The following is a 19026-nucleotide window of genomic DNA, read 5'->3' as shown; positions in this document are numbered from 1 at the left end:
TTATTATGTTTTTGGGGGCAGCACCTTGTTTCATAAATCGGATTCTCCTGGCACACACACACAAGTCTAATTTCTTCCTCCAACGGAGGGAGTGCTGGCAGCTTCCAAGCGCGGATGATGTCCATTTCGGCACCAAAGAGGTCAGGCCTATGAAAGTCCTTTCTGATCTCGGTCCCCCAGCTTCCAGGAGACCTAGTCGAGCCATCTGAGAAACTAAATCAATATGGCCGCCCAGCACCCCAGAGATCTCCTGCTCTACCCGAACAGTCTGACAAAGCCAGGCAAGACCAAACCATATGGAAAAAGTCAGCCGCAAAGAAGATGCACCCCGCACAAGAAGCCTCTGCAGCAAGGCCCATCTGCCGCAATCGTGGGGTCTAATATGTCACATGGAGATAGTTAATTTGAACAATCCAAAGTTGTGAGGAAATCGCCTATTCTCGGCCAAGCACGCCTCTCTGCAGTCATCATCATCCAACTCCCCCACCCAGTCCTTCCACCTGTGTCTCAGATGGAGGAAGTGATTGGGACCACTGATCATCACGGAGCGGTAAAGTATAGAGATAGCTCCGTTCCCAACCTTCTCATCAACAGTTTAGCCTTGAGAGGATTGTATTAGGGGATCTGGCAATCTACTGAGATGTAGACAAGCAGGGCATGACTTAGCTAAGTTAATGAAAGAATTGTGTGCGGGAGAGGCAATAATTGTCCCGCAGCTCCTGAAATGACATCAGTGTCCCCCCTCAGCAATCATCCCCTATTCTGTCCCACTGGGTTAACCCTTGAAGACTGCTGTAGCTACGAACCCTGCCGTAGCGGCTTCATTCCAGTAAGGCGACGATCCAAATGGATATAACGCAGGTCCGCTCTCCAGCAAAGCAATGTTGCTTGGGTATAGGAAGGAAGGGCAGGGGGTATCGGGCTACCATAGAGCAGACCAGGAAACCATTGAGGCTCATGAGATGTAATTCAACACAGTATGTGGGGTTATCCCAACCCCCTGTAAACCACTCTGTAATCGGGACCAGGTGCGCCGCAAGACAGAACCCATAAATATCAGTCAGTGCCAAGGCCCCCATCAGAAGGGGTCTTTCTCGCAGAGGTGAAGGCCATTCAATGCCGTCCCCACATCCAAAAGAAGGCCAACATCCTCAAGGTAAGTGATTGAAACCATTTCTGGGGGATCGGATGAGGGACATTTTCCAGAACATAGAGATAGCAAAGAAGGCACATCATTGTAAATAAAGCTGTGCGCCCCATCAGGTTAAGTGGCAGTCGACTCCACTTCCGCAAATCCCTATCAGAGGGCCCAAAAACTGAGGGACCATGCCAGCCAGGGTTGGGAGACAAGAGATGTAAATTCCAAGAGATTTAAAGACGAGATGCTGGACAGGTACCGCAGGCCACCACGTATGTCCTGCAGCATCCCCTGCAAACGGCACCAGTAGCGACAAGCACATATTAATTCACAAGACAGGAGGCGGCCTCACACAGAGAGGATTTCAAGGCATCTGGGGCCCGAATATCGATGGTCGCCGAGAAAGAGCAGAGCATCGTCCGCATAGAGGGCGATGCGTTCCTCACTTCCCCCTCCCACTTCCATCCCCGTACAAGTGTATTGCATCTAATCAGGCTAGCCAGGGGCTCTATTGAGAGAGCAAACAAGAGGGACCGAACAGAGGACATCCCTGACGAGGGCCCCTGAAAATTTGGAAGGGCAGAGAAAGGACTCCATTCACACAGACCTGGGCAATAGGGACATTTTATAGGAGACCCTCCAGTCTACAGAGGGAGACCCCAACGCCAGTCCATTGCAGTACAGTCTCCAGAAATGTACACAAAACAGTGTTGAATGTCTTTTGAAAATCAATGAGGAGGGCGGCCAAGGAGCCTCCCAAGCGGCTCAACTAAGAGCGGGCCAGCTGCACTCTCCTTATGCTATGAGAGGTGCTCCTGTCAGGTATTAAGCCACATTGGTTCGGAGGATTAGATATTGCAATGCCCGACCCAACATAGTTGCGAGGACCTTCACAAATATCTTGTTGTCGACATTGATGAGGGAAATCGGTCTGTATGAATAGCAGCGGTCCATAGGTTGGTCTGTCTTTGGTATAACCACAATAGTAGCATTATCCAGGTCAGGGGGAAAAGATCCCCGATCCAACTCTTCAATTTAGAGGGCCAACAGATGGAGTATCAGATGGGTGCGATAGAACTCAATGGGGAACCCATCAGGGCCGGAGGTCTTGCCCGATTGGAGGTCAGGTAGAGCCAAGCCTATGTCTTCAGCCATAAACGGCTGGTCGAGCTCCTGAGCCAAAGAATTGGGAATAAAAGGCAACGGCATATCCCGAATCAGTAGGGATTTGACTGCTCGTGGAGGTAAGGGGAGTGCTGTATAGAGGTTTTGAAAGAAAGCCTCAAAGACCAGTGCAATTGCAGGCAAATCCTCACAGAGGATGCGTACAGACTGCAGAGACTGTATATTGCACGCCGGGAGCCAGAGCACTTTGCCCCGGTTCAGAGCGCCCTAAAGTGACCTTTTTAGCACTACCTGCTCCTATCGCTTATCTGCATTTATTTCTTCAAAATCCAATACCTAACCTTCTACACATTGGATTTTTGTCATTTGCTAAACAGATGTGGAGTCTTTTTGTGGTGTTTTCACTGTGTTACTGTATAAGTTACTGCACAAATACTTTACACTGCCTGCTCTGTGCCAAGCTACCAGAGGGTGAGCACAGGATAATTTAGGTTGTATTGCGACTTACCCTGACAAGGATTGTGGTTCCCACTTGGACAGGGCGCATACCTTTTCCAACTAGAGACCCAATTTCTAACAGCTACCAACAGCAAAAAGAGAAATCCTGTTACCCTCTGACTATACTGGAATGGTGTGCAGTAGTGGATTGGTGTACGGAGCAGGAGGAACCCATATGCACAGCTAGATTCTGGCCCGCAAACAATCTAACATTTGGGCCAAATGGTAGGAATATTATGGACTCATAAGCAAACAGTGTGATGTATGCTAATGACTAATCAAAGCAACAAAGATGATATGGGCGTGAGATGCTTACTGTCTTGTTGACTGGCTCATGTATATCTTTTAAGTTGATTTTTTATTTTTTTTTAAAAGCCCCTATCCCTGAGAAAGTTCGTTGACATTCTCCGCAAAATGCATAGCATAAACAAAATTCCTTAATCTGTTATTCTACCAAATAGTGGAGTAGAAAATGCAGAATATATACTTTTCTTACTGGGACAGCACAACTTGAGGTTGCTTTATTGATGATAGTTCTGCTAGACCTACCTTTATATTTAGCAGCTGACTCTTTCCAAATTACTATGTTATTTCAACAGAACATTTAAAACGTAAAACATTTTTGGATTGCAGATTTGAGCAATAATGGCCATTTGGCCTAGAAACCCAGTTTAAAGAAATTCATGAAAGTGCTTCATAGCTTCCAGAAGTCATCTCCTCAATTTGCTTACATAGGTAGAAAATCTGTCTCAACATGCCCAATTTTAAAGCTGACATGAATGCAAAGTTTAAAAAAATGGCAAAGAACCAATCAGGGTGAAAGAGTTTCAAAGATATTATGAGGCCTCATAAAAGTGTGTGTAAAAATTGGGAACCATGCCCTGGATGGGAACAGGGCTTTTCTCCTTCATGCCCTCAAAAAGGTTTAAAAATAAGTATTGGAACACTCTTGTTCACACAAAAAATTGATTAGTATAAAGGCCTTTGGAGGATATACAGTCTGAGCTTAAAGAGGGGAATTCAAGTGAATTTTTGGAAATAGTTAATAGGGCATCTACTGTTTTCACTGTTATTTCTAAGCCTGCCATCCCAGAAGAAAACTAGAAAAATTACATACTGGACCTATACAAATGAAATACTGAACTAGGCCCATACCTGTCAGAAGGACCTTACCAGCCCGGCGTCAGGCTTTTGGAAATATTGGAAGCCAGCCCTCTATCAAAAATAGTTGAAGACTTAAAGGCATCCTCTGCAGATGGCCCAGATGGCCTTCCCCCAGCTATCTTTAAAGATAACCATTTGGTGGGACTCAATTTTAAGCAATCCCTGGTGAGTGGTGAGTTCTTAAATCTGATCCTACAGAAGGGCGATAACTTGTTAACATTCAATTACAGATTGATCTCCGTGCTCAGCATTGTATGTAAATTCCATGCAAAAGTCCTTTTAAAATGTTTAACATGTTGGGCTACCAAAGAAACTGTAATACCTTTGGAACAGTGAGTTTATTTTCCAAATCTCTCCCTGGTTGATCTGTATTTGGCCCCATGTTCATTAGCGGAAACAAAAACAGTCTTCGGGTAAGCTTTGTTGTGGTTTTGTGGACTTCAGCTCCGCTTTTGACCTCGTAAACTTTAGGCCCTAAATATATCTACCAGCCTTTTGTACATGATCAAGCAGTCACGCTGCCACAATTGGGGGCAGACCGATGTGAAAGGGAAAAGGATTTTGACCAGGAGGTTCCCTACTAAAAAAGGGTTTATGGCGAGGCTGTGCCCTTGCACCTCTTTTGTTCAGTCTAGTTTGGTCTGATTTTCCAGAAACAATCAAAACTAGTCATTCCTATTTACCGAGAATTGTCAATTATGTTACATGCCTGATGAATGTGGATGAGTTAGTTATGCTGGATTGTACTCCAGTTTGACTGCAAAGAAAGATCATATGATGTGATACAATTTGCTAATGTGCTCGTCACACTCAGGCACCTTGGTACTAGCAAAGCCTGCCCAGCACCGAGACCTGGATTCTCTCATATAACATGAGAAAAAGTCAAGTTGTATTCAGCTTTCTAAGCGTGCATGGCTATCCTTGCCCTTCATTTTCATAGGGTGGAAGTTCCAGTACTTAGCTGTCAGCAAAGAGAAGGATCTACCTCCCCATCTGCTGCGTTTCATTCCAGGCACAATAACAACTTTACTCTCTGCTGACCTAAGAAGTCTCATAGAGACAGATCAATTGAACTTTGATTGAATTGAAGCACGTCTTGTCACATGTAATGCACTGTGCGCCATGCAAAAGCCTTAAACATGAATTGATTATCGACTGGCAAGCATTGTAAGCCCATCAATGCCTTTGAGTTAGGTTGATGCTTAGGGATTCCTAACACTAATCACAGAGACGTATTTTACGCTAACTGCAGTTTAGAGCACAATGCCTGGGTAATTTCCAAATACAGGGAGGTACAATACTCCAGGCAAGAAACTGTCAATACTTGTGTGACCCTTTGATACGAGGGCTGAGTAAAGCAAGGAAAAAGTTTCATGAACACCCTGATGATCTAGCAACATGGTCACTTGGTCACTTGGTTGATATGGGCTCTAACTGACAGCTTGTATTGGGGGATTATTGCCAACCGAATTACCTTGTCTACCAACATCGATAAAACCAAAAACGCTGATCTCTAGACTTAGGCTAAGTTCTGACAGAATCAGAAGTTAGGGCAGATGAACTCTTATAAATAATTGAGTCTCAGCTTAAACTCTAAGCTGAATTGGTCAACTGATTTCTCCCTATGAAGATGTTCCTTATTGGGTACTGTTCATGCCTTAAGAAAATTTGGTGTCAGCTATGGGATGTATTCTCTCTCAAACTACTCTTAAGAGCAATCTCTGGAAAGTTAATACCACCAATCCCTATTCAGAGCAGGCATGTTCACACTGGATTGGAAGAGCGATTGGGGCCCTATTGAAGGGTTAGTGCGTTAAAATACTTCTTGCAGTTCCCTCAAATACCATGATGAAGGCTATCTGTTTAGAAGGCCACACTGACGCATGAAATCGATTTGCTAATGCTTGAGTTGTATCTCTTTTATCAATAGGAGCACTCAAAGCCCAAGGACAACATATTGTACCCAGCTTGGCACTCCCTTGCAGGTAAAAATATTATATTATTAGTTACTCTAGACTCACTGGCCTCCAGCCTTAATCTTGATCCTCTAGTTACTGAGTTGCCCATTAAGTTTATTTAAATGGGAACAGTTATTAAAAGAGAAGCTGCAACTAGCAAGTTGTAACCACAAAGCACTACCAAGAACTCCATAAACTCATTTGTACAGTGGATAGGGGTAAAAGATATCTATTTGAGGTCTTTCATAAAACAAATTGGAGATTTGATTTTCAGATTGCATACTGGAGTGGACTTTTCCCAGTGATTTGGAAATGTACACCTAATAATTGCAAAAGATGGTGGTGTATGGCTATGTAACTTAAACGCCAAATCTTCCATGGTACACTTGTTACAAGACTGTCTTTTTCTCTTGGAAGAGAGGAAGACGTTCATGCGCACTCTTATTTTTTTTTAAATGGGTACCAGGATAGGGCCACAGCCTTAAATTATATTTTTGCTCTTCTTTCGGCCGAAATTAGATTTGCTATTAGGCAATTTTTAAAGTTGTCCCTTATGATCATACTTTTTTTTTAAAAATTTTTTATCCTGGTTGCCATCTATCTTGCATTAATATGCCTTTCTTTTTTAAATCCTTTTGTAGAGTTGATGCCTTTTGGTGCTTATTGCTGTGTTTTCTGAGAAATCCAAAAGTATTTATATTTAAGAATCATGCTGCTAGTAACCAACCAGTTACTTTATTGTAAACCACTAATGCACTTTATTATTCCGCCCGCATTGAGAGGGCCACCAATAATCCAAAAGAAATTTTTGCCATTGTTCAGAATTTCTTGACCCCTAGAGCCCAAGCGGTATCGACATCTATATCGGAGACCTGGTGGAATACCCTGACTAATTTCTTCAGGGATAAAATAATCACCATTCAAGAGACGTTTTCGACGTCCTCTAGGAAGCTTAGTGGTGCCGTGCTGGCAAGGCCAAGGGACAAATCCGCCCCTTCCTTCTCTGCGTTTAGACCGATTGATCTGCCTAGCTCTCTTAAGATTCTCAAGGCACTAAAGCCGGGATCACCTAATGACCCTTGTGCGGCTAGACTTCTGTCTGACGTGGCAGACACTATCAACTTAGAAGTGAACTATATGATCAATAAATCGCTTCATGAGGCGCATGTTCCTCTCTCATGGAAGCAGGCGCTGATCCTTCCCCTTCTTAAGAAGCAATCTCTTGACCCTCTGCTTCCTGAGAACTACCGCCCTATCTCGCTTTTGCCTAGTTTGTCTAAAGTCTGTGAGAGGGTGGTCACGTCTCAACTTACTAACTTTGTCGAGGCATCAGGCTTGCTTCATCCGGCCCAATCAGGCTTCCGCGCCTCATATATTACGGAGTCAGCATTGCTTGAGGTGACGGAGGCGATCCGAGAGTGTTTGGATGCCGGTGGGAAGGCAGCCTCGGTGATATTAGATCTCTCGGCTGCTATCGACACCGTGCCCCATTCCCTGCTCCTTGACCGCCTTTCAGAAATAGGCATCTCTGGCTCAGCTTTGCAGTGGGTCAAGTCGTTCTTGGAGGGTCAGTCGCAGCAGGTCTGGCTTCCTCCATGTGCCTCTGCGCCGATGTTGTTGACTGCGGGCGTGCCTCAGGGGTCATCACTTAGCCACTTGCTTTTTAACATCTACATGACACCGCTGGTTTAGCTTGCGGAGTCATTGGGGGCTAAAGTGATGGCTTATGCTGATGATACTCAGCTCCTATTTTCTTGGACCAGGGATTATGACTCGGCGGCAGTTGCGCAGCTTTGCATATCCTCAGTATTTCACTGGCTGGCAAATACTCATCTGAAATGCAATGAAGGTAAATCCAAAGTACTTTTTTATGGCTCTTCGTCATCGGAGTGTAGAGATAGGCTCTGGCCATTGGATTTCCCTCGACCAACTACAAGTAAAAGCGCTGTAAAAAACCTCGGCGTCTGGTTCGAGGAAAACCTGAATTTTTCGATACAGGTGAAGAAGCTGGCCGGTACCTGCTTTGGCATTCTTAGATCTCTGAGGAAGTTTCTTCCTCTGTTGCCGGGTAGTGCCAGGGAAACTGTGGTCTGCGCTCCCATTTTATCACGTTTGGACTATGTGAATGCCCTTCTGGTGGGCTGCCCTGGTTTTTTAGTCCAGAAACTGCAGGTTTGCAGGTTGTGCAAAACTCGGCGGTCAGGCTTCTTCTGGGCCTGCGTTCAAGGCTTAGTGTTCGCACTCACCTGCGCTCCTTGCACTGGCTCCCAGTCGAAGCCCGTCTAAAATACAAAATGTTATTTATTGCCCATCGGGCTCTTTACGGCCTGGGACCCATCTATCTGCGGAAGAGGTTTGCCTTTTACACTCCAGGAAGGCAGCTGCGCTCGTCTGCGCAGCTGCTGGTTCAGACCCCCAGGTTTAATCGTCAAAGACTTGGGGGGGGTGGGGGGGACTCCTTCGTACGCAAAGCTGGCCTTGCTTGGAATTTATTGCCCTTGGCACTTCGAGCGACTCAGGACCCTCTTCTGTTTAAGAAAAAACTAAAAACACTGCTCTTTTAGTCTGGTTTTTGGTGTGCACTTTTCTTTTTCTCCTTTTTTTTTTTTTAAGCTAGCGCCAGGACACTTTCGAGTAGCCGTGCGCTGTATAAATTAAATACAACATAACATAACTTTATTGCCCTATGTCTTGAGTCTTGTGTACTGTTGACGGACGAAACTTTTTTTGATCTTTATGTAACAGCAATCCTGTGCATTTCAATGTCAATACACGGAGAACTTCTAAAAAAAAAATATTTTTATTTTGCAGTTTGTCATCGTAACCAATATGATGTACAAACAACAAGAGCAGAGGTATGAAGGGCAAGTACATGATATGTTGAGATTCAGACAGCAGTACATCCATATACATGGTGAGAATTTTAACATTATCCAAAATTTTGGAAATCTGACTCAGGTTGTAGATATTCTGTTTTCAAATATGATGTTGGTTTGTTCTCACAGTGTATTTCTATGACATGTTTATCTTAGTAATAACTGATTTAAATACATATAGGTGCATAAAGGGACCAATTGCTACAGCGATACAACACCTTTACAAAATATGACCCAGACAAAGATGTTTCTGCTTCAGGAATTTATGAAATCTTGGGATGCTGCTTCTAGAGAATCAATGCCAACGTATTCTTTGTCCACATGTAAAGATTAATTCCAATATAGAAAGTTTACAGCAGGTATTTTTGCTTTGTTTACATCATTTACATAGCGTTCCTGGACCGGAAGGCTATAGGGCTACATACAACATATCATTTTACAATGAAACATGAATATGAATCATCAGGAGATAGAGAGGGAGGTGGGAGAGAACACTGGAACAATTCAATACAGCGTCATATAATTTTCATGATGAAACAGTTTATAGCAGAATAAGGTAGTGAGTTCAATGGAGCCCCTGAAACATTACTTCTGAGCTCTGCAAGATTTGAAGTTGGGTACTTCCAAAAGTAATTCCTATCTTCTTCTCAGTGCTCTTTTCCTAACGAAGAGGTTTAATATGTCAACTAGGTTAAGCCGTTTTCTTGGCTGGCCTTGTGGGTGAGGCCATAATAATTGAAAATTACCCTGGCATGTAAAAGTAGTCAGTGTAAACCATATAGCAAAAGAAGTGATTTGGTCCAAATTCTTTGCTAAACAGGCAAGCCTGACCCCTAAGTAAAGAACGACTTCTTTGTTCCTTCTGCTTGCTTTGCCATGAATCTTGTAGCTGGTAACATTGCTAAATAGTGCTCCAGAAGTGGTTTCTTTGGACTGAACTAAGTGTGCGAAAGTGTGTATGTGAGAGTGATTGCGTGTGTTTGAGACAGTATGAGAGTGAGTGCATAAGTAAGAGATCGTGTGAAAGCGAGACTGAAATGGTGCAAGAGTGAGAGCAAGAGTGGGAGAGTGAGAGCAAGGGTCAATGAGAAACAATGTGAGCGACAGTAATAGCTGGTGAGAGAGAAATAGCTGGTGAGAGAGAAATAGCTGGTGAGAGAGTAATAGTGGGTGAGTGAGACTAATAGCAGATGTGTGAGAGTAATAGCAGATGAGTGAGAGTAAGAGTGGGTAAGTGAGTGAGAGTAAGAATGGGTGAGAGTAAGTGTGTACATGTTTTAAGTCTACACTCTGATATTTCTGTTACCTAAGGTGGGTGTTCCTGTAGTGAGGTCCCCATTTCTTCACCTTTTTCCTCTTAATAACAGTGGTCCATTAGACCGGCTGCTCTTCTTCCATCACTATTGCCCTCTGGAATTTGTTACATTTCTCTAGCAGACGTATTAAAATGTTTTTTTGTCTCCTCAAATGGACATATTGGCACGGTACTACAGCAGCTCGCTATGAAATTCCTCTCAAGGTTGCAATGTGCTCCAATAAGCCTCCCCATCATAGAACACTTTAAGATGACCACCAGCATTTCTGACCTCTGCTGCTGGCTCTACAAATAGAGACAAAAGATTATCATAGAGCAGGGTTCTTCAAACTGGGGGGCCGGCCCCCACTAGGGTGGCTTCAAGTGATCCTAGGGGAGACGGGGATCCAGGCTCTGGACAAAAGAAGCGTTATGCTGATAACAGTGCTTTGCTTTCAGTGGAAAGAAAACGAGTGGCAGTATGCGGCTTGGTAATTGGCCATCACTAACATCTTCAGTCATTTATTTCCTGGCAGAGAGAATGTGTCGAAAGGGAAGAGACTCCAAATATTCTTCAAACCCACCATTTCTAATAATCCCACTGTGGATACTTTTACACCTTAGAAAGGTTTACATGACCAGAACAGTATGGTTGGCAATCATGTATTTGATTGCATTTTAAAACAGTAACAGAACTTAACTACATTGTTTAAATACGTCTAGACATACTTAAATATTGCCCGTTTAGTAGAATAATTGTGAAGACTTTTGAGGAAAGTCCTGATGATTATTATTTTCCATTGGGGACGCGCGGAGTTAAAAAGTTTGAAGACCACTGCCATAGATTTAAGTGTAACCAGAGATCTACAACACAGGTTTGCAACCAGCAGGGTGATCTTGTGTGGTTGCTACTTATTGCCAAAAGTCCTCCAATGCGTCAGTGCTTTCATAAAGCTTACTCTTTTGGGTTACAAATCAGCTGCTCGTGTTTTGACCTGGCTCTTAAAAAGGGAGATCCAAATATGTTGTTCTTTCTGCATCAAAGGTAGGCTCACATTGTTGCCTTCCCCTTCCACATCTGTCCTTCAAATAGAACTGGGAGGGTTTGGGAGCATTGTTTACTGTGTAACAGCTTGCTCCAACATAATATTGCTCAGTAAGTTAGCCTTAGTGACCTCATGTACTAAGCTGGGACAGAGATGGTCTTGAAAAGAGTCAGAGGGTATAGGTTGCTCAATCAGTGCTCAACTGGAAGAGTGCTAAACTTAAAAGGAATCGGGGAACTGCTGGTACATGGTTTTGTGTGTAATCCTCATGACAGCCCAGTACTTTAAGGGTAGAAGAAAATTATGCCTTTTTGGAAACAGTGGCAATGAGAAAGGTTGCCACAACTTGCACAAACTGTATTAATATTAGAGCTGCTCCGAGACAGACAGAATTTCCATAGTCATTAAAGCAGTGACTTTGGCAATAAGGCAGTGAAGCTCAAGCAAATGTTAAAGTCTGTTCATCACTGCAATTTTGGAAGAACAAAATAGGAAAATGGTCATGGCTTAATGGACCTAATGTGTCAGGAGCCACAGATATTTGTTAAACATAAAAGGTGAGAAGACTGGACCGTGGGGACATAGCCTAGTTTTTGAAATGCAAGTTCTAAAAAAAGAAAAAGGGACTAATTAAGTCCTGTCTGTTAAAAATACCATGGTCCACAGTGTGAAAGTTAGAGCTGTTGGCGTTACTAATGAAAATGTGTTTTACTTTTGTTGTATTTGCATGCTCTGTTTTGTTGCTTGCAGATAGTCAGACAGCCATGTAGGCGTTGTCAGGAAGAGTAAGGGAGGAAGAAGGCTAGAAGACATCCTAGGACGTGAGAGCAGTGCTTTAAGTGAGATGAGAAAAGCTGGGATGGGGTGGGCTCTAAAATGAATCCTTTTAAAGAGACATGGTGTAGGCGATCAAAGGGTATGGTTAATGCATGCAGCCGCTGAGCTACCCTGACAGAGAAAAGAATACCACTCAGACCTGAAAAACAGTTTACTTTAGGTTTACTGCGAGTCATTTCATGCTAGTCCAGGGCATTATAACGGGACAAAAGCTGTCTTTGACCCCGGTGACGTTTCACATCCGAACAAACGAAGAATGTCTGAAGCGTTTCAGGAGGAGTGGTGCGCAGCTTCTTTAGAGAACACTTGAGTAGATCGTCTGTATGTTGAAGTCACTTGAGCATGTGCAGACTGCTGCAGGCATCTCCAGGGTGCACCAGCGAAGTGTTTGAGAGATTTTATTGCTAAAGCCCTCAGAACAGCTGCGCTTCGCTGGGTCTTTTAGGTAAGGTGGGCCAAATTTAGAATACGTACAACCACAGAGATGGTTTTAAATTTGGCATATCACTGTCGGACATTCCGATACGTGATTTACTGTTTAACATGTTTTGAAGAAAACACATTAATAAAGCCACAACAGAAACTCCAAAACATTACTTTAACCCAATGATTTTTTTGTGATTTTTTTAAAGGACGATAATGCATGTACAATTTGTTGCCCGTCCTCCAGAGATGGAGGTATCATGTTTTGAAACTCACTTTGATAACTGCAAAGCTTAAGCTACAGCTAAGATTAGCTAATATAACATTTAATTCAAAAATAGAGCTGAGCTCTTTAAGATTCGGTAAAAAGTACATGTACATTGTCAGTGGAGTCGATAACATACCCCGATGTGCGGTACAATGACATTCAGTTATGAGAGTCATTGTTTTTGTAACATCCAAATTAGTCAGTGACCACCCTCTTTTTAGTAGTGCGCACAGCCTGCTTGTTAACATGCAGCAAGGCAACTGAGCTGCTAGAGTGCCGTGGTGTAATTGCAATCACCTGAAACCAGGAAAGGTCAAGCAGCAATTAGGGAGGTGGTGGGGGAGGGGTCAAGCTGCAAAGCGGGAGGGTCTTGGGAGAAGGGAACAGGCACCCTAAGAAAACAATGTTGTGCCTATAAAAATGCACAAAAAAAGACAAGCAAAGTCAAAAAAGCAGAAGGGGAGTCAATAGAGCACATATGCAACACGGTAAAATGTATATAAATGAGCAAACCAAAAAACATGCCAAATAACATTGATGACAGCAAGCGGCGCGATTCATTTGCTATAAAATGTATATATAAAACGATTTTGCAGATGTTCCTAAGAAAGGGTTCGGCTCCGTTTCGAGAATATCCAAGCTTTTTTGGCTTTCAAAAACGTGGATAAAATACGTATTCAGGTGACATAACACCAATAATTACAGACCTGTTTACAGAAGGGAACCTTCCAAAAAGATGGCACTGTTTACAACAGCCTTGGAGCAAGGAAAAGTACACAGACTTCAAAGAGGTTTTTGTATGTCCTTGGTATTAGCTGCACCGCGAACGCCTCCATTCTCCCGCTCAAGAGAGAGAAGGAGGCAACAGCTGTAGCCACGGAGGAGGAGCAAGTGATAGCAAATGTAAAAAGCAGCTTTCAGGAGAACGAGGAGAGGGAGCAAGCTTGGGCGTGAGTGAGTTTCGGAGCCTAAAAAGGCATAAACAAAAAAGAGTGCTGGGGAAATGTAACCATATTAACCAATGATTAGCAGCCATTTACAAAGGACACTAAAAGGAGCCACTTAGAAAGATGGGTGTTGCTTAATGCCCATATCCTGAATACAGCACGTCTCAAAGAGATAGCGCAAGCGCTGCCTAGGCGAGACCTAAAAATAATTCATAAGAGAAGTCAATAATTGAATGGAAGCTGTCCTTGCACACATGAATCCTGATATTAGTGAATTTGGTGGGCTTTCATGTGGTGGGGATTGCATTCTTGTTCAACTTAGTGTTTAATCTAAGCAAATGTATCTTCAAAAAGATAGTCAAGACCTCTTACACAGTTTCTTGGAGGGAAAGAAGTGTAGATTAAAGAACAGAGGGAGCGTCTAATTTAGTTTTCATTCTGAAGAGCTTACTGGGTGAGGTCAAAAGACTGTTTGCGATATAGAATGCTTCTGCAGCTTTAATTTGTGTTTTGTACAGTGCTAGTTCAAAAAAGTGGACATCCTGGGAAGCTGCCATGTAGCCTTTTATCCACCTTCTTTCCAATTGCCATCAGGGAGAGACATGTATTTTTCTCAAATCTCTTCAAATTCGGTTGTTTTTCTTTTGTAGGGATACAAATTACTCTGAGCTTCAGTGATGCCAGCTATACGCTTGCGTAGGAGACAACTGAGGTCTACATCCTTACTAAGAGGGCATGCCTAAAGCAGAGGTGATGAGACATAACAAGAACATTATGGTTTAGTAAAATTGTAAGGGTTGATTTAATGATGAAGTCAAATTACAGGGATAAAACTTTAGCATAAGGATAGCTAAATCTTTCATCAATTTCACAGTGCCACTGTTTGGGGATGTAGACCATACACTTACTTGCTTAAAAAGGTGACATTTTTTATACTAAGATCTATTTGGTAAACAATATCAGAGTGGTAGAGAAATTATACAGAAGACGCATCTCCACTAGGCCAGTCTGCGAAATATTTTAAATCCTTTTGTAACCAAATCCACGCATAATGGGAAGCGGACTTTAGAGAGCCAAGTTTCACACGTGAAAAATACCTACCAAATGGAAATTAAGCACACCTGCAATCAAGTCCCTGGTTTTAAAAACGTATCACAAAATGACTTTCAAATGTAAACAACTGTGCTTCTGACATGCTTTATATTTCAGCAAATAACATGTTTTAAAAAATGGATAAAACAAAAAAAAAGGTGGATGGAGCCATAACCACTGTACCAGGTGAATCAAACCTTGACGGAATGTCCGCCACTATATGTACCTGCTGAACGAGTTATTCCCCACATTTAGGAAGCCACGTTTCTTGATAGCAGGTATCATGCTTTTTGCACTGCTGGGAAATCATTACTGGTCCCCTGTTGGTCTAGCTTTTACCTTTGCTTAGTGTCGCACACAGTAGATAGTACCAAAACTTAAGTCTAAAAAGAAAACATAAATTACTGGAACACTTACCAAAATACCTGCTATCACAGAAGCAATTGTGTTTCTTTTTTCACCCCAATCGACACATTCACATTCTGGCCACCGAAAGTTATCTAGGAATCCTGCCATTTCACTTTCTGCTCAGTTTTATTTTCTTCACCTGTACATGTAGGGCTCATTAATCCTAGACCCTTAAACATAAAATAAAAGGGTAGAAAGTGAAGGTATGTAGACAAACGTCGGAAAAGTCTGTTCTTCGATAATAGTTACAGGTAAGTACTGATGTTTAAGAGATCCCTGATGGGCTCGTTAGGACAGTGACTTAGCTAACATGTGGTATTATGCATGCAATGCAAATAATACATAATGATTCATAGATGTTCAGGAAATATATACATCTTTGGCCCGGCGGAAAAGTGTATGACAGACACTAGTCCAAATATATTAATGTGGATGCTTGAAAACCAGAGTGCCAAATTACACACGTTACTCAACATACAGCTACAAAATATGAGACCATCAGTAACTGCGGAGTACAGTAGTATCTCAAAGAGACAGGCTGAAGCAAGAGAGGAACATTTACAGTTATCATACATCATAAGAGATGCCCTCCCAAACATAACTGTACATATTATTTACACTGTGTTAAAATGTGCCAAGAAGCTACACAATAGTTACAGAATCGACTCTAATCACTATTTCATATTCTTAATTCCTTCCTAAAGTACATTAAAAAAAAGATACAAATTGAGGAACGCGTACACAAATAAGAGTGCATTTCATAGTGAGCACCCGGCTCATTGAATGCTGGTCTCTACAACAAAGGCTAAGAGCAAGTCTTTTAAAGAATGTGTACTTACTATCCTCAACAGTTTTTTTCATAGTTAATCATTCACTGTATAGAATCCAATACTATGGCCAGGCTACATGAATATTACATTATTCCAATATGATTTCCACCATATACTGCAATGTGTATATTTTTGAATGTTTATCCATCAAAAATGGGTATATTAGTTTTCGGAATGCTTGTTACTCGGCGTGAGGGTATCGGAAAAAGATTCTGCATAGCTGTGCCTTTTTATTTTATGCTGGTCAGTTTTATCAACAGTAAGGTTTGTTTGAATCGGTGCAGAATGAATTAGCAAAAGCAGTTTTTTCCAAGTAGGACTTACTAATAACTGGAGTTACTCGATTAATGGAAGGTACAAATTCAATAGAACAGGAAATTATAGGACTTTTAAGGGTGTCGGCATCATTAAAAAAGACAGCAATACTTTCATTCAAGTGTACAGACAAATTAAGAATTAAAGGTAGGTTGGTAGAGATCTTGACTACAACTATATATATCCCTCTAGTTACATATGTACTTGTTAAAGAACCAGACACCAATAACTATTTTAGGGGATTATTTAGCGCTTTACAGATGCTGGACAAAAAATGATTTGCAATGTACTGTCCGCTCTATTTAGAGTATATAGCCAGGTATACAGTACTGAGGCAAACAAGACCTATAGCAATTTTTGGCAGATATCCTGCTTCCACCAAGCTCTAAATTATCTCATTATACTTTTTCTATTTCAACATAACAAAAGCATTTAGAAAATGTATGCTTTTTTGTGAAGATAGGCATCTCATATTTATGGCCATTTTTTTATTATACAGTGTGTATGGTTTCATATTAAATAGTGCGCATGTGTTTCTGTCCTAATTTTAGCACTGCAGTACTAATTGGGCAATAACATGTCTTTAGTAACTTATGTAGAGCAAAAGGATTGCCAACATTCAAGAAAATTCTTGACAATGACTAAGATTTTAATCAATCTGTTTATTTAACATAAAGAAAATTGGTCATGTTATACAGGTCCGATTGGTTACCTCACAAGGTATAATGACTAAGATTTTAATCAATATTGCAGGACATGGCACAATGATAAATGCAAACTGAACAGATTCAATAGTCAAAGTTGATAGTATTAGGTAATATTGTAGAGTGTCATTAAGTGGACAATAAACATCTGTTTTAGGGTGAAGACACTCCTAGGGGTGAACAATCACTTTACAAATACTTGTTATGTTACTTTTAATGTTTTACTCCCACCCAAAGTATTAAAAGCTATGATAAATACATTCCTGCATTTATAAATTACTGCTGACCATACGGTAACAGGGTGCTCTACATTTAACTTGGAAAGACATTTCATATGGCAATAAGGAACTGAGTGTCGGGAAGTAAAATGGTGGCAACAGCTATGGGTATTTCATTTATTCAGGTATTTGCAAAATGACTACTACAATAAACCGTAGATCCTCTCCTAAGTTCGCATTTGCACATTAAACATTTAAAAACACTTGCCTGCATGAAGTATTTTTAACACAATCTAATTTGCTCTGCGAGGCAGATTTTCAATTATGAAAAATCTCATCATCATAGTTATTTTGACAATAACACATGCTCTAAATTTTTGTTTTTAATTCCCATAGAAAGTTCAAATTGTTAATATAACAATAGCAGCAGATTCCATTATCCTATTTAAAAAAGTAGGGTGAGGTACTAAAAATACCCATGGATACTCAATCACGTTTTTTTATAGAATTAGCACTGAAAGAATGCCAGAATTAACCTGTTTTAGATCAATCCTCAAACATACAATAGACACACTCGCAGCTTTTAACCATACCCTTTTCGATCCATTCTGAGTTTGTAAGGTTATTAATTACATACCAGGAGCCTAATTTACCTGACCTTAAGTTGCCACCAGTTGGTTTCTCGCTGCCAGAGTCATTGGGGGTGACTCGCTGGTCTCGTGAAAGGAGGGCAGAGGCCAGAGACCACAACTCCCAGCACCCCAAGCGGCACGCACGCCGCCTACGCCACCAGTTAGTGCCGGGAGGCGCACAAAAGAGGCACAGGGCTCCCGCACCGCGGGACGCGCGCGGGCGTGCCTGGGCTGGAGGAGGCCGGGCAGGGCCACCCCTCTGACAAGCATCATCCTTCGAACTCCATTGTGACGAGACATATATTCTATTACTAAGAGTGCAGGAACACTATGTTATGGGGAAACGTACCACTATACCAAGTTCCCGTACCTCTACCTCCATAGATAGTATGCTGAAAGAGCAATTAATATTGTTGCCACTGAGATAGAGTTAACTGAGAGGCGTTTGTCCCTGGGATTGGCAAGCCCCCAGATTGCTCCTTTTGCTGTGGAAGGTGACTGTATCAGCCCCCCCTGACAGCGAACTTACCATCCACCTCCAACAGGGACTCACAAGTTTTGGAAATTGGTTGCAATAAGGAAAGTAATCAGGGCAGCGAGGGTACTGGGGCTGTTGTGGACCTTTCAGGAGTGATATGTAACAAAGACATTGTTCCAAACATGAATGTTTCTCCGAGCCCAGTAGTCACCGGGGCAAAAAGAAAAAGGAAATTGACCAAACATATGAGCTCCAAGAGAAAACAACCACTGCCTTGAGTTCTTGGATCCAAGGCACAGTGACCCCTGCGGACACGATAACTACCAACGCCAATGTCACTGCTGACTTTACATCATCTGTAACATTAAATCACTCTACCCACACTCTGACTGAGCCTATGATAGGTCCTTCAACTTGCTTTAGACTTGGCGATACCGCAATTGACATTATAGTGGACACTGTGTATGAGCGCATTAGAACCCTTGTTGATAAGAATTTTACTGCTCTTTGGAAGCACTTAGATCGTTTGGAGTCACTAACTAACAAACCAAGTTCACATACTAACACGCCTAAACTGATCCCACAACAATGGGGGATCACCAAATTGCAGCCCTCTAGTGTAACTAGCTCTAACAAGCAACAGCAAAACTCAAATTCTACACATCCTTCCACTACTAGTACTACCAGTGTCTGTGATACTTGTTGTAAAGTAAAGCAATCTTTTATACCTAAATCCATCCCCGCACAGAATAAATCACTGACTGGTGATACTAAC

General features: G+C 42.0%; 1 protein-coding gene across 1 annotated transcript in view; it reads right to left on the bottom strand.

Moving 5' to 3' along the window:
- The window catches only part of TMEM50B (transmembrane protein 50B), a 109991-nt gene that overhangs the window by 72073 nt on the left and 18892 nt on the right, over nt 1-19026 (bottom strand). The window contains exon 2 of the mRNA XM_085621376.1: nt 15084-15244. Coding sequence (XP_085477502.1) covers nt 15084-15182 — 99 coding nt within the window. The 5' untranslated portion in view covers nt 15183-15244. The remainder of the gene's footprint in view (nt 1-15083; nt 15245-19026) is intronic.

The sequence above is a fragment of the Triturus cristatus genome, chromosome 8 (assembly GCF_964204655.1).
Source record: "Triturus cristatus chromosome 8, aTriCri1.1, whole genome shotgun sequence".
Taxonomy (NCBI): Eukaryota; Metazoa; Chordata; class Amphibia; order Caudata; family Salamandridae; genus Triturus; species Triturus cristatus.
This window is presented reverse-complemented; position numbering and strand designations above follow the sequence as displayed.